At 42.1% G+C, this 16,092-nt stretch overlaps 2 protein-coding genes across 2 annotated transcripts; both read right to left on the bottom strand.

Annotated features, from left to right (window-relative positions):
• Positions 1–821: 821 nt before the first annotated feature.
• Positions 822–11,575, bottom strand: LOC147627301 (uncharacterized). Its single transcript, XM_086815935.1, has 2 exons — positions 9,295–11,575; positions 822–1,812 (listed from the first exon to the last, which is right to left on the bottom strand). The coding sequence occupies exons 1-2, from the start codon at positions 9,644–9,646 to the stop codon at positions 1,718–1,720; spliced, it is 447 nt and encodes a 148-aa protein (XP_086672061.1). The 5' UTR covers positions 9,647–11,575; the 3' UTR covers positions 822–1,717.
• Positions 11,576–13,311: 1,736 nt separating this feature from the next.
• Positions 13,312–15,628, bottom strand: LOC147627300 (uncharacterized). The gene is made up of 3 exons (XM_086815270.1): positions 15,448–15,628; positions 13,943–14,112; positions 13,312–13,851 (listed from the first exon to the last, which is right to left on the bottom strand). The coding sequence occupies exons 1-3, from the start codon at positions 15,626–15,628 to the stop codon at positions 13,312–13,314; spliced, it is 891 nt and encodes a 296-aa protein (XP_086671396.1).
• Positions 15,629–16,092: the final 464 nt, after the last annotated feature.

The raw sequence follows: 16,092 nt of genomic DNA, 5'->3' as shown, positions 1-16,092 counted from the left end.
TGCTTCCCTGGTGGCCTTGTTTAGCTTCCTCTTTTTTCTAACCAATCCTCCTAGTCCCTCCAGGGGATTCTCCTCTCCCAAATCATTTATGTATTCAAAGGTTAAGGTGGTCTCTCTCTTTTTTTTCTCTACCACATGTGCAAGCCTTGGCTCTATTTTCTTTAGTCTCTCCTTCTTGGAGGAACCAGCCCTATTGACCTCCGGGTCCTTCTGTGCTGCCATAGCTAAAGCGCTCAAATGGGCATGTACTACTGTTGGTCCCCCTTTTTCAAGTGCTATGATTGCTTGCTTTTCGAGTCCTTCCACGTAGATGGCTGCCCAATTCATATGTTCTCCCTCCTCTGCAGCTTTTAATCTATTGTAGTTCTTGTTAGACATATCCTCATTCTTGGCCATATGTGCCACATTATGCAGGAAGAATTGAAATTGAGCCCTTCTCTCGGGTCATTCACGTCCTTTGTCTGACGCATTTGTCTGGTACTTCGTATCTCCCTCTGTATCGGGTATGTCTTCTCAGGGTCTGTGTACCCTTCATCATGCAACCCCAGTACTTCATGAACTAGATCTGTGCTTAAAGACATTGGCAGCTTCCCAGGCACCACCACTGTGTCTGTCTTTGATGGGCCCACCATAGCTTAGCGGCATCCACACAACACTCATTCTCATGGAAAGGAGAAGAGGTCAATGCGGAGAGCTTAACCCGGCTAGCTCACGGAGGATACCTTGCTTTGTCAAGGCAAGGGAGCCTTCTACTTAACTTGTGGGTAGCTAATTAGTCATTAACCCAACCACATACACCCCTTGAATGGAAATAGCAATGGAGATGCTACCCCACTCACTCTCACCTAATGCTATCTACACCTCTCTCAATGGATAAAGCTCAAGCACACACACTCATTAGCAAGCACTAAACTTAATTAGCAATGCAATGAAGTCAATGCCTAATCTTCTTCTCACACATTCAAGCAATGTAACCTTCAAAGAGAACAAGCAAGCAAGCAATGTAACAATCTACACTTCTCTACACATTCCCCATGCCCACATTGCAAACCCACAAGCTTCAAAGAGAGATTAAACTACTTAAATCAATGATTAATCCTACTAGATTAGAGAGAATGAGAAAGAAGCTTACACTTAATCAATCACACATGCATCAAAGAAGCTTATCTTCATACATTCACTTAATCAAAGAGAGAGAGAGAGAGAGAGAGAGAGAACTACACATAGAGAGAAGCCATAGCCAATGTATTACCCATAAAGAGTTAATTACATGTAGAGCTTTAGCTATGGAAAGCTTAAGCTTGGCTCAAAGAGGCTCTTGCTAGAGTTGGAGAGCTCACTCTTTAGAAATGACTAAAAAGCCCCAAATCTTTAGTTGAACTCACTTTTATACCTAGGGCTAAAACTAACTAGGCTTTTCACATGTGGGCGGATAAAACTAAAGAGATGGTAATTTTAGCAGATTGATGTGCTGCTAAATACAAAGTGGAACTCTTTAGAGCCCATATATCGGCTAAGCATATAATTACATTGCACTTTGGCGGGAAATCTTTAATAAAGTCTTCAAAAATTATGTGTCCTTCCCGCAGCTCCGTAGCTCTCATTCTTCATGTGTATCCATGGCTATGGCTCCTCACCTGTACCTGCACCTATTTACCATTACCATACCTAATTTTGCACATGTCCCGTTCCCGGGGAACAATCCCCCCTTCTTAAATTATGTTCGTCCGCGGACACAGTTGTAATGGCTGTCCACGAACAGTAAAGCCCTTGGTGTCTGAATATCTTGGTTGATCTTAGGTGACAATATTTCTGCACAATAATGATTAGGAAAACAAATGGTAGTCAAGAGTACTCATGAAAAATCTATTCAAAAGTTGGTTACTTTGGTAGGTTAAGTGAGAGTAATGATGTTAGATGGATGGAAGTTAGTCACATATGGCAATTTGCTTTAATGCAAAACAGATTATGCACCATTCTTTGGGAAGCATAGATAGCATTCAGGCTTGGTGGGTTAACCCACTGTGTTGATGCTCGCATTGGATTTTAAACCATAGTGTGGATGGTGATGAAGTTACTATGCGGGTTAAGAGGTTAGTAGCAACCAACTTATGAAAAGATATTCACAATACTACAATGACACCAAATCACAAACCAAGGTTGACTTGAATGCTCTGTTGAGGGCTTCAAATCTCAGCATAATTGGCTCTGCTCTGTTTTTTTCACAGAAGTGCCATTTTTGGAAATTCATATTCTGGATCCATTTGATGTGTACTTCAATAATCTGGTTGAATTTCTTCAATTGGACTCAACCTTTGCTAGGAAATGGAAAAGCGCCATTTCTTTTTGTGAACATTTTGTTTTTTGACTAGACAGATGTGTTCCTTAGGCTTATCCTAGCACAGTGGCCTTGTTAAAATCTTGAAATTCTATTTTGGTTGACATGGAGATCAAAAACTTCATCTGTCCCGCACTTGTGCAAATTTTTGACAAATTTTTGACTTGGACTGCTGTTAGCGTATTTGAATTGCTTGAGAAGCTCCTGTCTGCTTCCTCAACTTGACTATGACTTAACTGGTTTGAAATTCTAAGTCCTTAGCCCAAAAACTGACCTGAATAATCTTTCCGCTCAGAGTTTGGTTGTTCAACTTGACTTGGTTGATCTTTGTCATGATGCATTGTCTTTAAGTGCTTTCCCACTGCTTTGCACTTGCAGTAGCCTTATGGATGAGCTGGAGGTGCTGTGGCACTCCCCCCTTCCTAGCTTGGGTAGTCAGAAGCTGACTCTGTCTCCACTTCTTTGCCTTGAGTTCACCTGTATTTTTATGTTTTTGTGCTTTTTGCATGGGTGTCTACTCAAATTTGCCTAATGCAGTGCTCTGACTGAGCCCTATATGCATTCACAGTAGGATGCATTGCAAAAAATTATGTGCTGTGCAAAACAAATCCTAAGGGTACTTAAGAGACATGCCTAAGCAGTCGATTAAGTGGCTTTTGCTGACGAGGATATCTTTACCTATTACCTGTGTAGAACTCCCTTCCCCCCCTTCCTAGAGCTTTGCTGCTCCTCAAGCAAGTGTATTTTGGCTTGGACAGTATAAGGGTAGGTGTTTGTGGTAGGTGCTATTGATGGTGTAGTGTATTATTGAGAAATATATACAAGCAGTGGATGAAGGGAAAAACCACTCGGGAAAAATTGCCTTCATCTTTATTAAGTGTCTTGAGTTAAAGTGCTAGTGCTAGGCGTGCACTGGTACTTGAGGTAAAAATGGAGCACAATAACCATCAATGACGGTACATCAGCTCGCATTCGTACGGTCAAGTGGCATTTGCTGTAGAGGATTCCAACTTTTAATTTTTGTGCAGTGTAAGTGCTTTGGACCTCTCCGTCGTAGCTAACGCTTAATAGATTTTGACTCTTTGCTTATCTTTCCAGTATAAGCGACACACATAATAGTTCTCGCTCACAAGCCCAGACATAAACACACAAAAACAAAAGAAAAATTTTTTAAAAAAATATGTATTTACATGCAGTCTAGTCACAGATATTAGCGGAAGAGATGGGACTGGAATTTAAGTACACCTTTGCTTGAGATGCCCTACTCTATATTTTTTTGCAAATTCATGAGCTTATCTGTGACATAGCCTTTTTTGGACCATGCACTTAGAGTGTTCCATGCCTGAAAGGTTTTTTCCTTACTCTTGGGTGCTCGTGCAGTGGTAGTCTTTGTTGTGGACTTTGGCGGTTCTACCGCTTCCAAATTCACTACCTTCTTTGTTGGTTCTATTGGCTGTACCGAACTTTGGTTGGTTTCTTGTGGCAAGGGTGAGCTAAGTATATCCATGCAATACTCTGCCAACTTTTCTTTGCCTTTCTCTAGAGTTGATGGCTTTTTGATTTGCCCAGTCGCTTCTGAATGCGGTTTATCATCCCCATCATTTGTTGCCTTGGTTTCTGGCTCTTGGTATTTTACTAGAGCAGGCTCGATTGATGATTGAGCTTTCTTCTTGGGTACCCATTGCTGTTTCTTTGGCTGGGTTGCTTTGGTACTTGTTGCAGCTTCTGTGTTGGCTACCTTTGGTGAGATTGATTGCAGTGTTTTTTGTTTGGGTATCCAAAGCCATTGATTCCCTTTATAATAGCTTTGAGCTTGACGTAGTAGCTTGGATATCCACCGTTTTGAGGGTCTTTGTGGCTGTTGATGGTAGTAGTATTGCCTTTTACCCTTCTTTTGCCTTGTTTGAGGCTTGGTTCCTTGTGGTTTTGGTTGCTATATTCGCTTAGGCTCTGTAGCTTGAGAGGTTGATACCTGTGATTCTTGAGAGTTTGTTACTGCCACAGGTGCTTGCTTGACCAGAGGGTCCATCTTTTTGAATGGCAGTACGGTAATCTTTTCACTGTTCATTGTGAGCTTAATGTTATGCCCCTCCTAGTTGACAGCACACTTGTGCTTAGCCATCCAATTTCGTCCCAAGATTACTTCATGAGCGCATTCTGCATTGGCTGAGACATAGAATGTACAAAGCTCTTATTGTCCTTGAAGGTAGATAGTTGTTGTGAGCAAGTCTTGAGAATCTGACTCGTCATTGGTGAAGCTGTTGAAGGTTGCTGTAGACGGTAGTAGCTTGCTGGCTTCGAGTTTTTTGTAGGTGTCTACGGATAGCACATTGACATCGGCTCCAGAATCACATATAGCGGTGCAAGGAACAATTGGTGAAGAAATGCCGATGGATACCAAGAGTGGTTCTGTATAGTCCTCATCTTCTTTTCCTTGCATCGAGACCATAGAAATCTGTTTTTGCTTAGCCTTCCCTTTAGCTTTCTCCGCCTTCTCTTCAGCTAAAGCATCGGTTTTCATTTTTTGGATATCTTGCTTCCTGCTCTTGGCTGCATGCATATACTCAAGCATCTCAATTGTTACTGGCTCCGTAGACAAGCCTACAATAGACATGTCATCTCTTTCTAGCTCCGATTGAGAAGAAATCTTGGAATCAATGATTTTCCTCTCACTATCTCTTATTACCGATATCATCCTTACCACGACTACCTCATAGCCACTCTCATCACAAAACTATGTTTGTGGTGGCAAAGCACACACATCTTTTGTGGACAAGGTCTGATTCCACTCGTATGGATCTATGTCATCCTCTGGAAAAGGCATAGAGACATAATCATTGATGTTAATCAAATGATCTGTTTGTCTCCTATCCTCTTCTAGTATATCAAAGCTTGGTGTTTGACAGATCCAAGCACCTTTGACGCTTGTAGATCCTGTACTCGTGCCTTTTGTATGGCTCGTAGTGGTTGTTTCAAATTCATCCACTGGGGTTCTAGCCACATCTCAAAATGTGTGGTCTCTAAGACTAACTCTCGTAGTTGCATCTTCATGACAAAGATATAGATAATCGTATCCCCAATCTTCGAGAACCATCAACTGTCTCATGAATGGTCTTCCGAGAATCACCTCATAATTCGGGTTCTTGCCGAAATCGACAATGGCAAAGGTATGCTCAAACTCGATTCCGCAAGCCTTGATTATTACATGCTCTAGCAAACCCAATGGTTGCTCTAAATTTTCGTCAGCCAGTTGCAATTCCATGTGGGTTTTCCGTAATGCTTACTTACCCCATTTCTCCCACATGGCCTTTGTGGCAATTCCAATGCCAGCTCCCGTATCCAATATAGCCTTGGTTTTGACACCATTGTACTCAAGAGGAAGCGTAGCATTTCCCTTGTCTTTGTTACGTTCATGGTAGGCATTGACCTTATTGAAAGGTACTTGCCGGATAAATTCCATCTCGTCTTTGCTCCGTTCTCTTTCTAACATATCCCTGGTCAGCGTGAATCCCTTGCTCTTCATCATATCAGCAACATACTCCCATAGTCTTGGTCTGACTTTTAAAAAATCTGATAACGGAAGTGTTACTATGACTGGAGTGGATAAAATGGCTTGCAATAGAGCGGTCTCCTTTACTTCCGGAGTGATTTGGAGAGATTGTGGCAATTGGATAATCTCCGTTTTATCCTCATGCTCTCCTAAAAAGGATGGTAGCGTAGCTAAGGTGTTAACCTCGCTAGCTTTGTCCTCTTCATCCTCATTCCTCTGAAAGTCTGATACACTCCTTGCTTCTCCCAGATATTCAGTTTGTCCCACTTCAGAGAGTGGTGCTGACTTTTTCGAGATATCATCATGAGCTTTAAGTTCGCGGACTTGCTGCCAAAGCTCGTCGGCAATTTTTTCTTCTAGAGCCACTACTTGAGGTGTAGATTCAATGATCTCCTCAGGTTCTTCCTCTTCTGAATCCTCTACTCGGATTTTTGGCACCGGTTCTGGTTCTGGTTCTAGTTCTAGACTCCGTTCCTCAGCCTCGGACTCTGTTACCTCTCTTATGGTCTCTAAGGCTGGCGGTATCACTTGCATCTTCTTTGGTTGATTCAAGATTGGTCCTTCAATGGTAGACCGTGTCTCTTGAATCAACTGTTGGTTTCTTACCAAATTGATCTTCTCTTGAAGAGGGTCAAGATATTCCTGCAATCTTGAGGGTATGGGTGTTTTAGCAGTGAGTCGACTGTTCCAGGATTTCAAAAGTGTGTCTAAGGTCTCATTCACCTTGTCAACTATCACCGAACCTCCCTCATTACTTCTCGTATCTGAAATAGATTTCTCTACCTCTTCAACTCTTGTCTGTTTGGTCTGTATGGGGGTTTGTGTGTCTCTGTTTGATTGTTTCCGTCTCGTTTCCAACACACTTTTCATTCTCTGATTAGAATCATAGTCTGGAGAGCTATTGGATTTCCTTGATCACCTAGCCCTTCGCATTTTCCGTTTCGTTTTCTGAGAGTTAGAGCTCTCTAGATTTGAGAATTCTACCTTTCGCTCTCGTTCCTCTCTAGCTTTCGTTCTCGTCATAACCAACACTTGTGCTGGTTTCTTTGCTGGGATAGGTTCGTTGGAAGTCTTAATGACATACTCCCGTCTGACTCCCTTAGGCGTCTCTAAGATAATGGAATCCCATGATCCAGTATCTGAGCTATCATTTCCACTGTTGGAGGTTAAATTGACCTCTTTGGTCTTTGATTTTCCCTTTTGGTTCTGTTTTCTTTTTGCTTCTTCTTGTTCCTTGGGAGAAAGTTCTCCGAGCACTGGCTCTTCTTGGCTTTCCAGCACTAGTTGATCTAGTACTGCTTTAGCTTCTCGTGCTTGGGCTTGAGTTACCACAAATAGAGGTGTGGGTTCTCCCTCATTCTCTGAAGAAGACGGAGATGGTATCACCCCTATCATACCCAAGGAAGCTGGAGTGAATGGCTTTTCAACCGCCTTGATAGGACAATCCTTAGATAAATGTGATACTGAGCACTCGGCACAATATCTAGGTACTCTAGGCCACATCTGAGCTGCAGTCATAGCTTGATTTTTCTTCTCTAGTGCAATTGGGCAATCTCTTACCCAATGATCTTTTTCACATTCAAAGCATGGACCGGCCGCATAGTTTGGATTTTGGTTTGGCGGCGGTCTCCTATTGTTGTTGTTATTGTCATTACCCCCAGGTTGTCTGAAGTCACCCCTTGCCATCATCATCAGAGTTTGAGCGTCAATGCTCCCTCTATGGTCTGAGCCATCATGACCGTAGTCTCGAGGCTGGTCTGAATAAGTTGATTGTTGCTGAGGTTCCTCCACATAGTATGGCGTGACCAGTACCAACTCAAGAGAAGGCCCTTGATCTTCCACATACCTAAATGGTGTAGTGCCTGGTGGCGTTGGTTGTGTTCCTAATACCGGTCTAGCCCTTTCTTGTGAAGTTATGTTCATTTGATTCACTTGATTGGCTTGATTTGACATTTGTGCATTGTTTTGTCCTCTGTTATACCCCGATCGGTAATAACATTCATTGGACTCGTGGTTGGTCATTTTCCTACAGTGCTCACACCATTTTAGAGGGTTGATAATTCTGCATTTTTCAGTACATGGCATATATCACAAGTGTGCATCCTTAAAGGTGCTGCTTGTTGATAGCCCCAATAAGCTTGGTTGGTCCTACTATCCTGTCGGAGTTTTCTGACTATGAGGTCTGCGATTGGTTGCGGATCGGTATTTCTAACAGTGTCACTTGATTCTAAAGTGTCTAGACTCAATCTGTGAGATAAGAACTCACAGTTGTCGTCAAACTTTTGAGCGTCAAAACAACACTCATCAAAGTCTGTATGACCTTTTGCAAAGAGATGTGTGTATAGTTGTCTATCCCTTAAGCCTTCTAGAAAGCATGAAATCAACCTTTCTTGGCTTGGGGTTTTTGACTTAGGGCAACGTACAATGTATTGCCGTAGTCTGTCAACACACTCTCGCACCGTCTCCCTGTCCTTTTGCTTAAAGCTAAGGATCTGAGTGACAGTGTTATGCTTAATGCCGATCTTTGAATATTCTTCAATGAAGCGCTTCACAAGTACCTCAAAGTCGTAGAGCACTGACGGCTTCAATGTTTGAAACCAAGAAAGCGCTCTTCCCTCCATTGTTAAACCAAATCCTTGCACCATAGTGTGCACATCGGTCACCCTTCTACAAAGAGAAGTTGTCGGTATTGGGAGACATGGTCATATGGGTCCCCTGTTCCATTGAATTTCTTGTAGAATTTTTGCAGTGTAGTTGGTCTTACTTGCCATCCCCCTATTAGTTCTTTTTTCCCTCTTGTTTTGTCAGGCTTCAATCCTCCAAAAGGAAATCCTGGATGTCCGATTTTATATGCCCCGATTTCATCTACACAGGAGTCTCCTGCTCCTCCATGCATTGGCATTGGAAATCCTCCCGAAGGCATTGCACCCCCAAGTGGTTTCCTTGGATCCGTGGTTGGTTTTTCCCTTATCGGTTGATCTAGTCCTAACCCTGTGAATCAAGCTCTAAGAAGCTCCTCATATGTGGGTGTAGGTGTCCTAGACGGAGTAGGCTCTCTAAAAGTTGTATCCTCTGGCTGAGCAGTTGCTGTAGGTATTTGGAAAGGCATGGGTAGTTGCCCTCCCTTATAGAAAATAGGTTTCCCTTGAAAGGTGTATTGACCTAAAGTCTCCTCCTGAATTCTATGGTAAGATTTACCCCATTCATCTAGCAATGTTATTTTGGGATTTTTCTTGCTACCCCATGCATATACAGTTGTCTCTTGTGGGTAGGTATTCCCCGGATCGACCATTGTTTTATACACTATCCCCAAAGCTCCCGTATACAAAACAACATATGGATTGTCTACATGAATTCTGGAAACTTTAAAACTGTAAAGCACAGTGTCATGATTGTTAGAGCTTACCTCCTCCGTGTGTTCGCTCTCGCTCCAGGTGCTGGTGGAGCTGATGCTTCTGGCCTTGTGACCTTATCTTGTCCGGCTGTGTCTCTGGGGCGGCACTTCCACTGTGTATTGGCCTCTGTGAGCCTTGTCTCCTGCTCGGATGGCCTCTTGCTGGTTTGGTTTGAGCTCCTTGGTCCGGTCTTCTAGGGTGTATGTACCCGTATTTGTCCATCTGCTCAAATGAAGGAGATAACATATACTCAATACCCCCTAAGCTCATGTACCGGTCACCTTGGAAGGTGACCCATACCTCCGACTCTAAAGGAGACAAAATGTCTTCCATTTTTTCAGCAACCTTGTTGCTTGGGTCCATGTATAGATGTGCACCATGGATGTTTTGTCCTATGTGCACTAGCCTAGTAGCTCCCTTGTTTCTTGCATTGTTGCCTCCCTGGGATGGTCCAGGTTGTACTCCCTGCTTTCCTCTACTGCTTCAATCACCCATGGTATTAGATGAACCACCGGCAGTGGATGTGCTGGTACTAAGTGAGCTAGATAGAGTCTCTTTGGCTATATGCCCTAACGGTTGTCGAGCTTGAGTCTAACTTTCCTCTGTGGATACCTTAGTAGAAGCCCTACTTGTGCCTGATGCAATGGACTTTCCATACCTTAAGTGCATGTGCACCTTTGGTGAAAATGATGCAGCCCTGTGCTATGTGTGCTTTTAGCTCTTTGTTCTATGTTTGCAGTTAAATGCACTTACTTATGCTGCTACAAAAGTATCTTTTTATGAGTTTTTGAGTATTTTTTATTTTTTTTGTGAATTTTTTTGGATTTTGTTTGTATATGTTGCTCAATGCACACTCCCTAAGTGATTTGAATGACTTATGTTCAACTGTGTGCAAAAAATTACAATGTTTTGGTTCAAAATCCTTTAGATTTTTAGACCACCCTAACTTCAGAGTGAAAAACGGAGGTCTTCTGGTCACTTTTTGAAAAACCCCGACTTTTTTGCAATCCATGGGGCATGTAAAAGTCGACTGGCAGGAAAAATGTAGATCTACTTGTGCTCTAATGGGACATAAAAAAACTTTTAGAAACGGAGTTCTAGAGCAAAAGTTATGGCCTTTTTAGAAAAATTGAAATTTTTTGAGATTTTTGATATTTTTATGGATTTTTTTTGGCGTTTTTTTAATCTTTACAAGTTAGTTGGATGAAAATGAGTGCCAGTAAGTGTTTAGCAAATTCCTTTTAAATTCTGATCTGTATCTGATAGCCAAATCACAAAAGCGCCATTTTCTGTATTAGGATTTTTTCAGTTTTGACATGATGGGTAGGTTTGTAGGAGTGTTTGGAACATTGTGGTGAAGTCAGAATTCAAAAATAAGGTCTGTAGCTATGTGAATCTAGAAAAGCGCCATTTTCAAAGTGGTCAAATACAGTATACAGAGTCTTTTGCTGATCAATGAGAGTCTTCTAGCAGGTCCAAGCAGGTTAGTATCCTTAGATGACTGATGCTTTGGTCCCAGCTAGAAAAGTGCCATTTTCTGTATAAGGTATTTTGACACTTTGAAAGTTCTTGCAGGTTTCTATAGCTGTTTAGAGTCTTCCTATCATGTTACATCACTGTGGCCATGCCTGCATCATAGCTAATCTAGAAAAGTGCCATTTTTTGGACACAATTCCAGAGAGCAACCGAGCATACAGTGATGTTGTATATGGTCTATACTACCCTCCTATCAAGTTAGAATTGAAAAAGTCCACCTACAAGTCAAGATATCGGCAGATTGACGGGTGTAGGTCGCAAAATGCGGTATCTACAATGTCTTTCCAACCGTATCCCAAGCGTGTTTGTGTACTCACAATCACAACTTAATAGTAGGATACAATACTAGTAGCACAGCTACCCACATATAAGCCCACATGGCCTCGAGAAAGTGCCCGGTCACAACAATAAATGTGGCCTCCAAAGGCCCTTACCTTATCCCGCTTGGTTGAATGTGCTAGCTAAACAAAACAAAAGCATCCAAAGGTGAGTGTTAGAAACATGATAATCACAATGATAAAAAGAAATAAAGCAATGCATATGTTAAATGCACATAATCACAACGTTAACAAGCTAACTAATGCAATGTATGCAAACAAAATGAATGTAAAACAAGCATAAATCATGACAAAAAGCTGAAAATAAACAAAAGATAAATGATGCAATGTGCGAGAGTGGCTCAACCGCTTGCAAAAGAAGGTTTTTATAGAGTCCACACTCTTGTTTAGTAAGCTAAATCTACTCCTAATCTCTATTCCCTTTAGCCTTGGGATCCCTACACCCAACCCAATCTACCTAATCCAAGGTTTTGCAACCTATGGAGCTAAATACCACCGCAAGCTAAATGTGAAGCTCACTAGTTTAGGTCACCGCTCCCCGGCAGCGGCGCCATTGATAGACCCGCCATAGCTTAGCGACATCCACACAACACTCATTCTCATGGAAAGGAGAAGAGGTCAATGCGGAGAGCTTAACCCGGCTAGCTCACGGAGGATACCTTGTTTTGTCAAGGCAAGGGAGCCTTCTACTTAACTTGTGGGTAGCTAATTAGTCATTAACCCAACCACATACACCCCTTGAATGGAAATAGTAATGGAGATGCTACCCCACTCACTCTCACCTAATGCTATCTACACCTCTCTCAATGGATAAAGTTCAAGCACACACACTCATTAGCAAGCACTAAACTTAATTAGCAATGCAATGAAGTCAATGCCTAATCTTCTTCTCACACATTCAAGCAATGTAACCTTCAAAGAGAACAAGCAAGCAAGCAATGTAATAATCTACACTTCTCTACACATTCCCCATGCCCACATGGCAAACCCACAAGCTTCAAAGAGAGATTAAACTACTTAAATCAATGATTAATCCTACTAGATTAGAGAGAATGAGAAAGAAGCTTACACTTAATCAATCACACATGCATCAAAGAAGCTTATCTTCACACATTCACTTAATCAAAGAGAGAGAGAGAGAGAGAACTACACATAGAGAGAAGCCATAGCCAATGTATTACCCATAAAGAGGTAATTACATGTAGAGCTTTAGCTATGGAAAGCTTAAGCTTGGCTCAAAGAGGCTCTTGCTAGAGTTGGAGAGCTCACTCTTTACAAATGACTAAAAAGCCCCAAATCTTTAGTTGAACTCACTTTTATACCTAGGGCTAAAACTAACTAGGCTTTTCACATGTGGGCGAACAAAACTAAAGAGATGGTAATTTTAGCAAATTGATGTGCTGCTAAATACAAAGTGGAACTCTTTAGAGCCCATATATCGGCTAAGAATATAATTACATTGCATAATTTTGCACATGTCTTGTTCCCAGGGAACAGTCTTTACAAAGGTTTTGATGAGCTCTTCAGCCCCCTCAGGCTAAGACAATGTCTCCTAGTCTTGGCTCAGTAATGTTTTAAATCCTGTTTTCTCTACCCACTCCTTATTCTTGGGGTTATCTAAGGTTGGCACTTTGGGGAGAGCTATAGGCTAAACGCCCTTTGGTGTTGTTTTTCCCTTAGTCATTGCTAGAGAGGGTGAGTTCTCTGCAGATACTTGGTCGCTTCTTAAGCTTAGTTGTGTGCCTTCGTTTGTCCATGTGTCTTCTTGTTTTTTTTGTTGCTTGGGCAGTTGTTTTGGCTTCTCACACTCACTACTTTGCTTTTGCGTATCGCCACCCTTCTCGAGGTCATTTACTGCACAATGATGGCTCGTAATCCGATTCAGATTTCCCTCATTTTGCGTAATTTGCATGTTTTCATTGCGTCCTTTTTGCATGTCCACATTTATTACTTCCTTTTTTACTTTCTTTTTGAATTCGTGCACTTTCTTTCTATTTTTTCTCTTCTCTTTATTTCCTTCTTGGGCCTTGTTCCCACTGTGGTTTCTTTCCTTCATTTCTTGCAATTGTTCCTCAGTAACGGGTGAGCACCGGATACTCAGGATTTAAGATGGCTCAAAGCTTCCGAGTTGTTGCCCCAGGCCATAGTAAGGATTCAGCCTACATCCATGACATTCCCCATGTGCCATGTCCCATCCAGGTTCCTTAATGCAAAGTTCCCCGGGGCTACTTCTTTTTCAATGACACAAGGTCCAATCCATCTCAATTTCAGCTTCTCCAGGTGTTTTCCCAATTTGGAGTTGAAGACAAGCACATGATCTCCCTTGTTGAACATTTTTTGTTTTCCGTGCCGATCTGCCCAAGCCTTCCTTCTTTTTTGTACTGCTTTTGCCACCAGAATGTTGTGTTGCCTTTCCTCTTCCAAGGTTAATAGTTCTTGGATTCTTTCTTCCCGGGACTCCTCCATTGGTAGTTTTCCTTCTATGGCCATCCTCAAGCTAGGTATCATGAATTCCATGGGTACCATCGCTTCTAGGCCATATGCCATCCTGAAGGGTGTCATGCCAGTGGTCACTTTATAGGATGTCCTGTAAGCCCATAGTGCACTGTCCAACTTCTTGCCCCAATTCTTTTTGTTGGCCTCCACTATCTTCTTGACGGTCTTCACTAGTATTTTATCAGCTTGCCCATTACACTAAGGATGGTACACAGATGATTTCTTATGTATGATCATGTGCTGTGTTGTTAAATCCTTCATCGAGAAAATGAGTCCCTTGGTCACTTACCAGTTCCACCGGACATCCAAACCTTGTCATTACGTTTTGGTACAAGAACTTGGCCACTTCTGCTACATAATTCTTCCTGAGTGCTTTAGCTTCTGGCCATTTGGTACAGTAGTTTGTTGCTACAAGTATATATTCACAGCTAGTTTGGCGGGCTTTAGACTTGATAGGTCCTATGAAATCCAATCCCCATTTTGCAAAAGGTTGTAGGGGCAATACAGGGTATATGGGCATCTGGTCCCTGTCTATGGGTTGGCCCAGCCATTATTGGCACAAATCACACCTTTTCGTGAAGAAGTGAGCATCTTTTGACAGGGTGGGCCACCATAGCCCTGCTTGGAGTATTTTTCTTTTTGTCACTTCTGCTGCATGGTGACCCCCTGCTATGCCTTGGTGTGCTTCTTGCAAAATGCCTGTCTTTTCATGCTCTAGCACGCATCTTCTGTATATTTAATATATGCCCTTCTTGTATAACCATCCTACTAGTACTGTGAAGTCTCTGCCTCTTAAGGCTAACCTCTTTCTCTAGTCCTTGGACCAGTTTTGTGGAGAAGTGTAATCTAGGATGAAATTTCTCATGTCCTCATACCAATCATCCCCTGATCTTATGAGAGACTGAAGAGGAAAGCATCTGGCAGATCATTTAGCACCCCTTGGTCAGGGCATGGCTCTTCCAATCTGGACAGGAATTCTGCCACTGCATTTTCATTCCCTGGGGTGTGCTGGATTAAAAAATCAAACTCTTGAAGGATGAGTATCCACCCGGCCATCTTTCCCACTAATGTAGCTTTGTCAACTATGTATACTAGTGCTTGATGATCCACATACAACACAAACTTATTACCCAGAAGATAGTGCTTGAATTTTGCCACTGCATAGATTATTCCCAAGGCTTTCCTTTCTGTGGTGTTATAGTTCTTTTCTGTCTTGGTTATTGCTTTGATAGTATAGTATATTGGTTGTAGATAGCCAATGGTCTTTTCCTGCATCAGTGTGCCTCCTAGTGCTCTATCAGATGCATTCGTGTATACATGGAATATTTTTTATCAGTCCGGGTTGACCATGATGGGTGCCTGGTGAGCATCTTCTTTAGCAATTCAAATGAGTGCTGACATTCCGTTGTCCATGCAAACAGTGCATCTTTCTTTGTTAGCTGGTATAATGGACATGCTACATGTGCTAAGTATTTCACAAAGCGCGTATGTCACTTAACCTTGCCAATGAATCTTTCCAACTCCTTTGAGCTATTGGGTGGCCTTATGCCTTGTATGCTACATGTGCTAAGTATTTCACAAAGCGCGTATGTCACTTAACCTTGCCAATGAATCTTTCTCCTTTGAGCTATTGGGTGGCCTTATGCCTTGTATGGCTTTTACTTTGTTAGGGTCTATTGACAATCCCTTCTGTGAGACAATGTGCCCCAATAATATGCCGGATTTCACAGCAAAAGCACATTGCCTCAAATAATATGCTGGATTTCACAGCAAAAGCACGTTTGGCTCTCTCACCTTGCACACTAAAATCATCAACAAATACCTTCATGAGATCTGTCAAATAATCATAAAAGATTTCTTGCACCATCCTTTGGAAGGTTGCTGGTGCATTCTTTAGCGTGAACATCATTACCGTGGCCATGAATACCCCCCATTCAGTTATGAATGCGGTCTTATCCATATCTTCTGGGGCCATTTTGACTTGATTGTAGCCACTAAACCATTCAGGAAGGTGTACATTTCTTTTCCAGCCACCTCGTCTAGTAATGAATCTGTGAATGGTCTTGCTTCACTCGGGTGTTGTCTTCTGTTTCCTTGTCTTTCTGGGTTTTGACCCATTCTTGCAGTTTTTCCATTTCTTCTCCTTCACATTGTTGTGCTTGAAGTTCAATGTTCTCAAGTTCCCTTTGCCTCTTTTTGCCTGTTTTGTTCTCGAAATTCAATTTTCCTTCTTGCAATAGCTCGTCCAAGTGTACCATGAAGAGAGGTACCAGGTCTGGATTCTGCTGTAGAAGGTATTCTTCCTCGTCTTCTTCCAGGCCTTCTACCATGTTGTATGTCTCCGCATACAAGGGAGTAAATTGGGGTATTCTCGTAATCTTGTTTTGCCCAAATTCTATGTACACTTTTTTCTTTCCTTTTTTAAGTGAGATCCTATCT

Source organism: Cibotium barometz, chromosome 21 (assembly GCF_041138505.1).
Source record: "Cibotium barometz isolate CiBa-2024 chromosome 21, ASM4113850v1, whole genome shotgun sequence".
Lineage (NCBI taxonomy): Eukaryota > Viridiplantae > Streptophyta > Polypodiopsida > Cyatheales > Cibotiaceae > Cibotium > Cibotium barometz.
The sequence above is the reverse complement of the archived record's forward strand: the minus strand, read 5'-3'. Positions and strand labels throughout refer to the sequence as shown.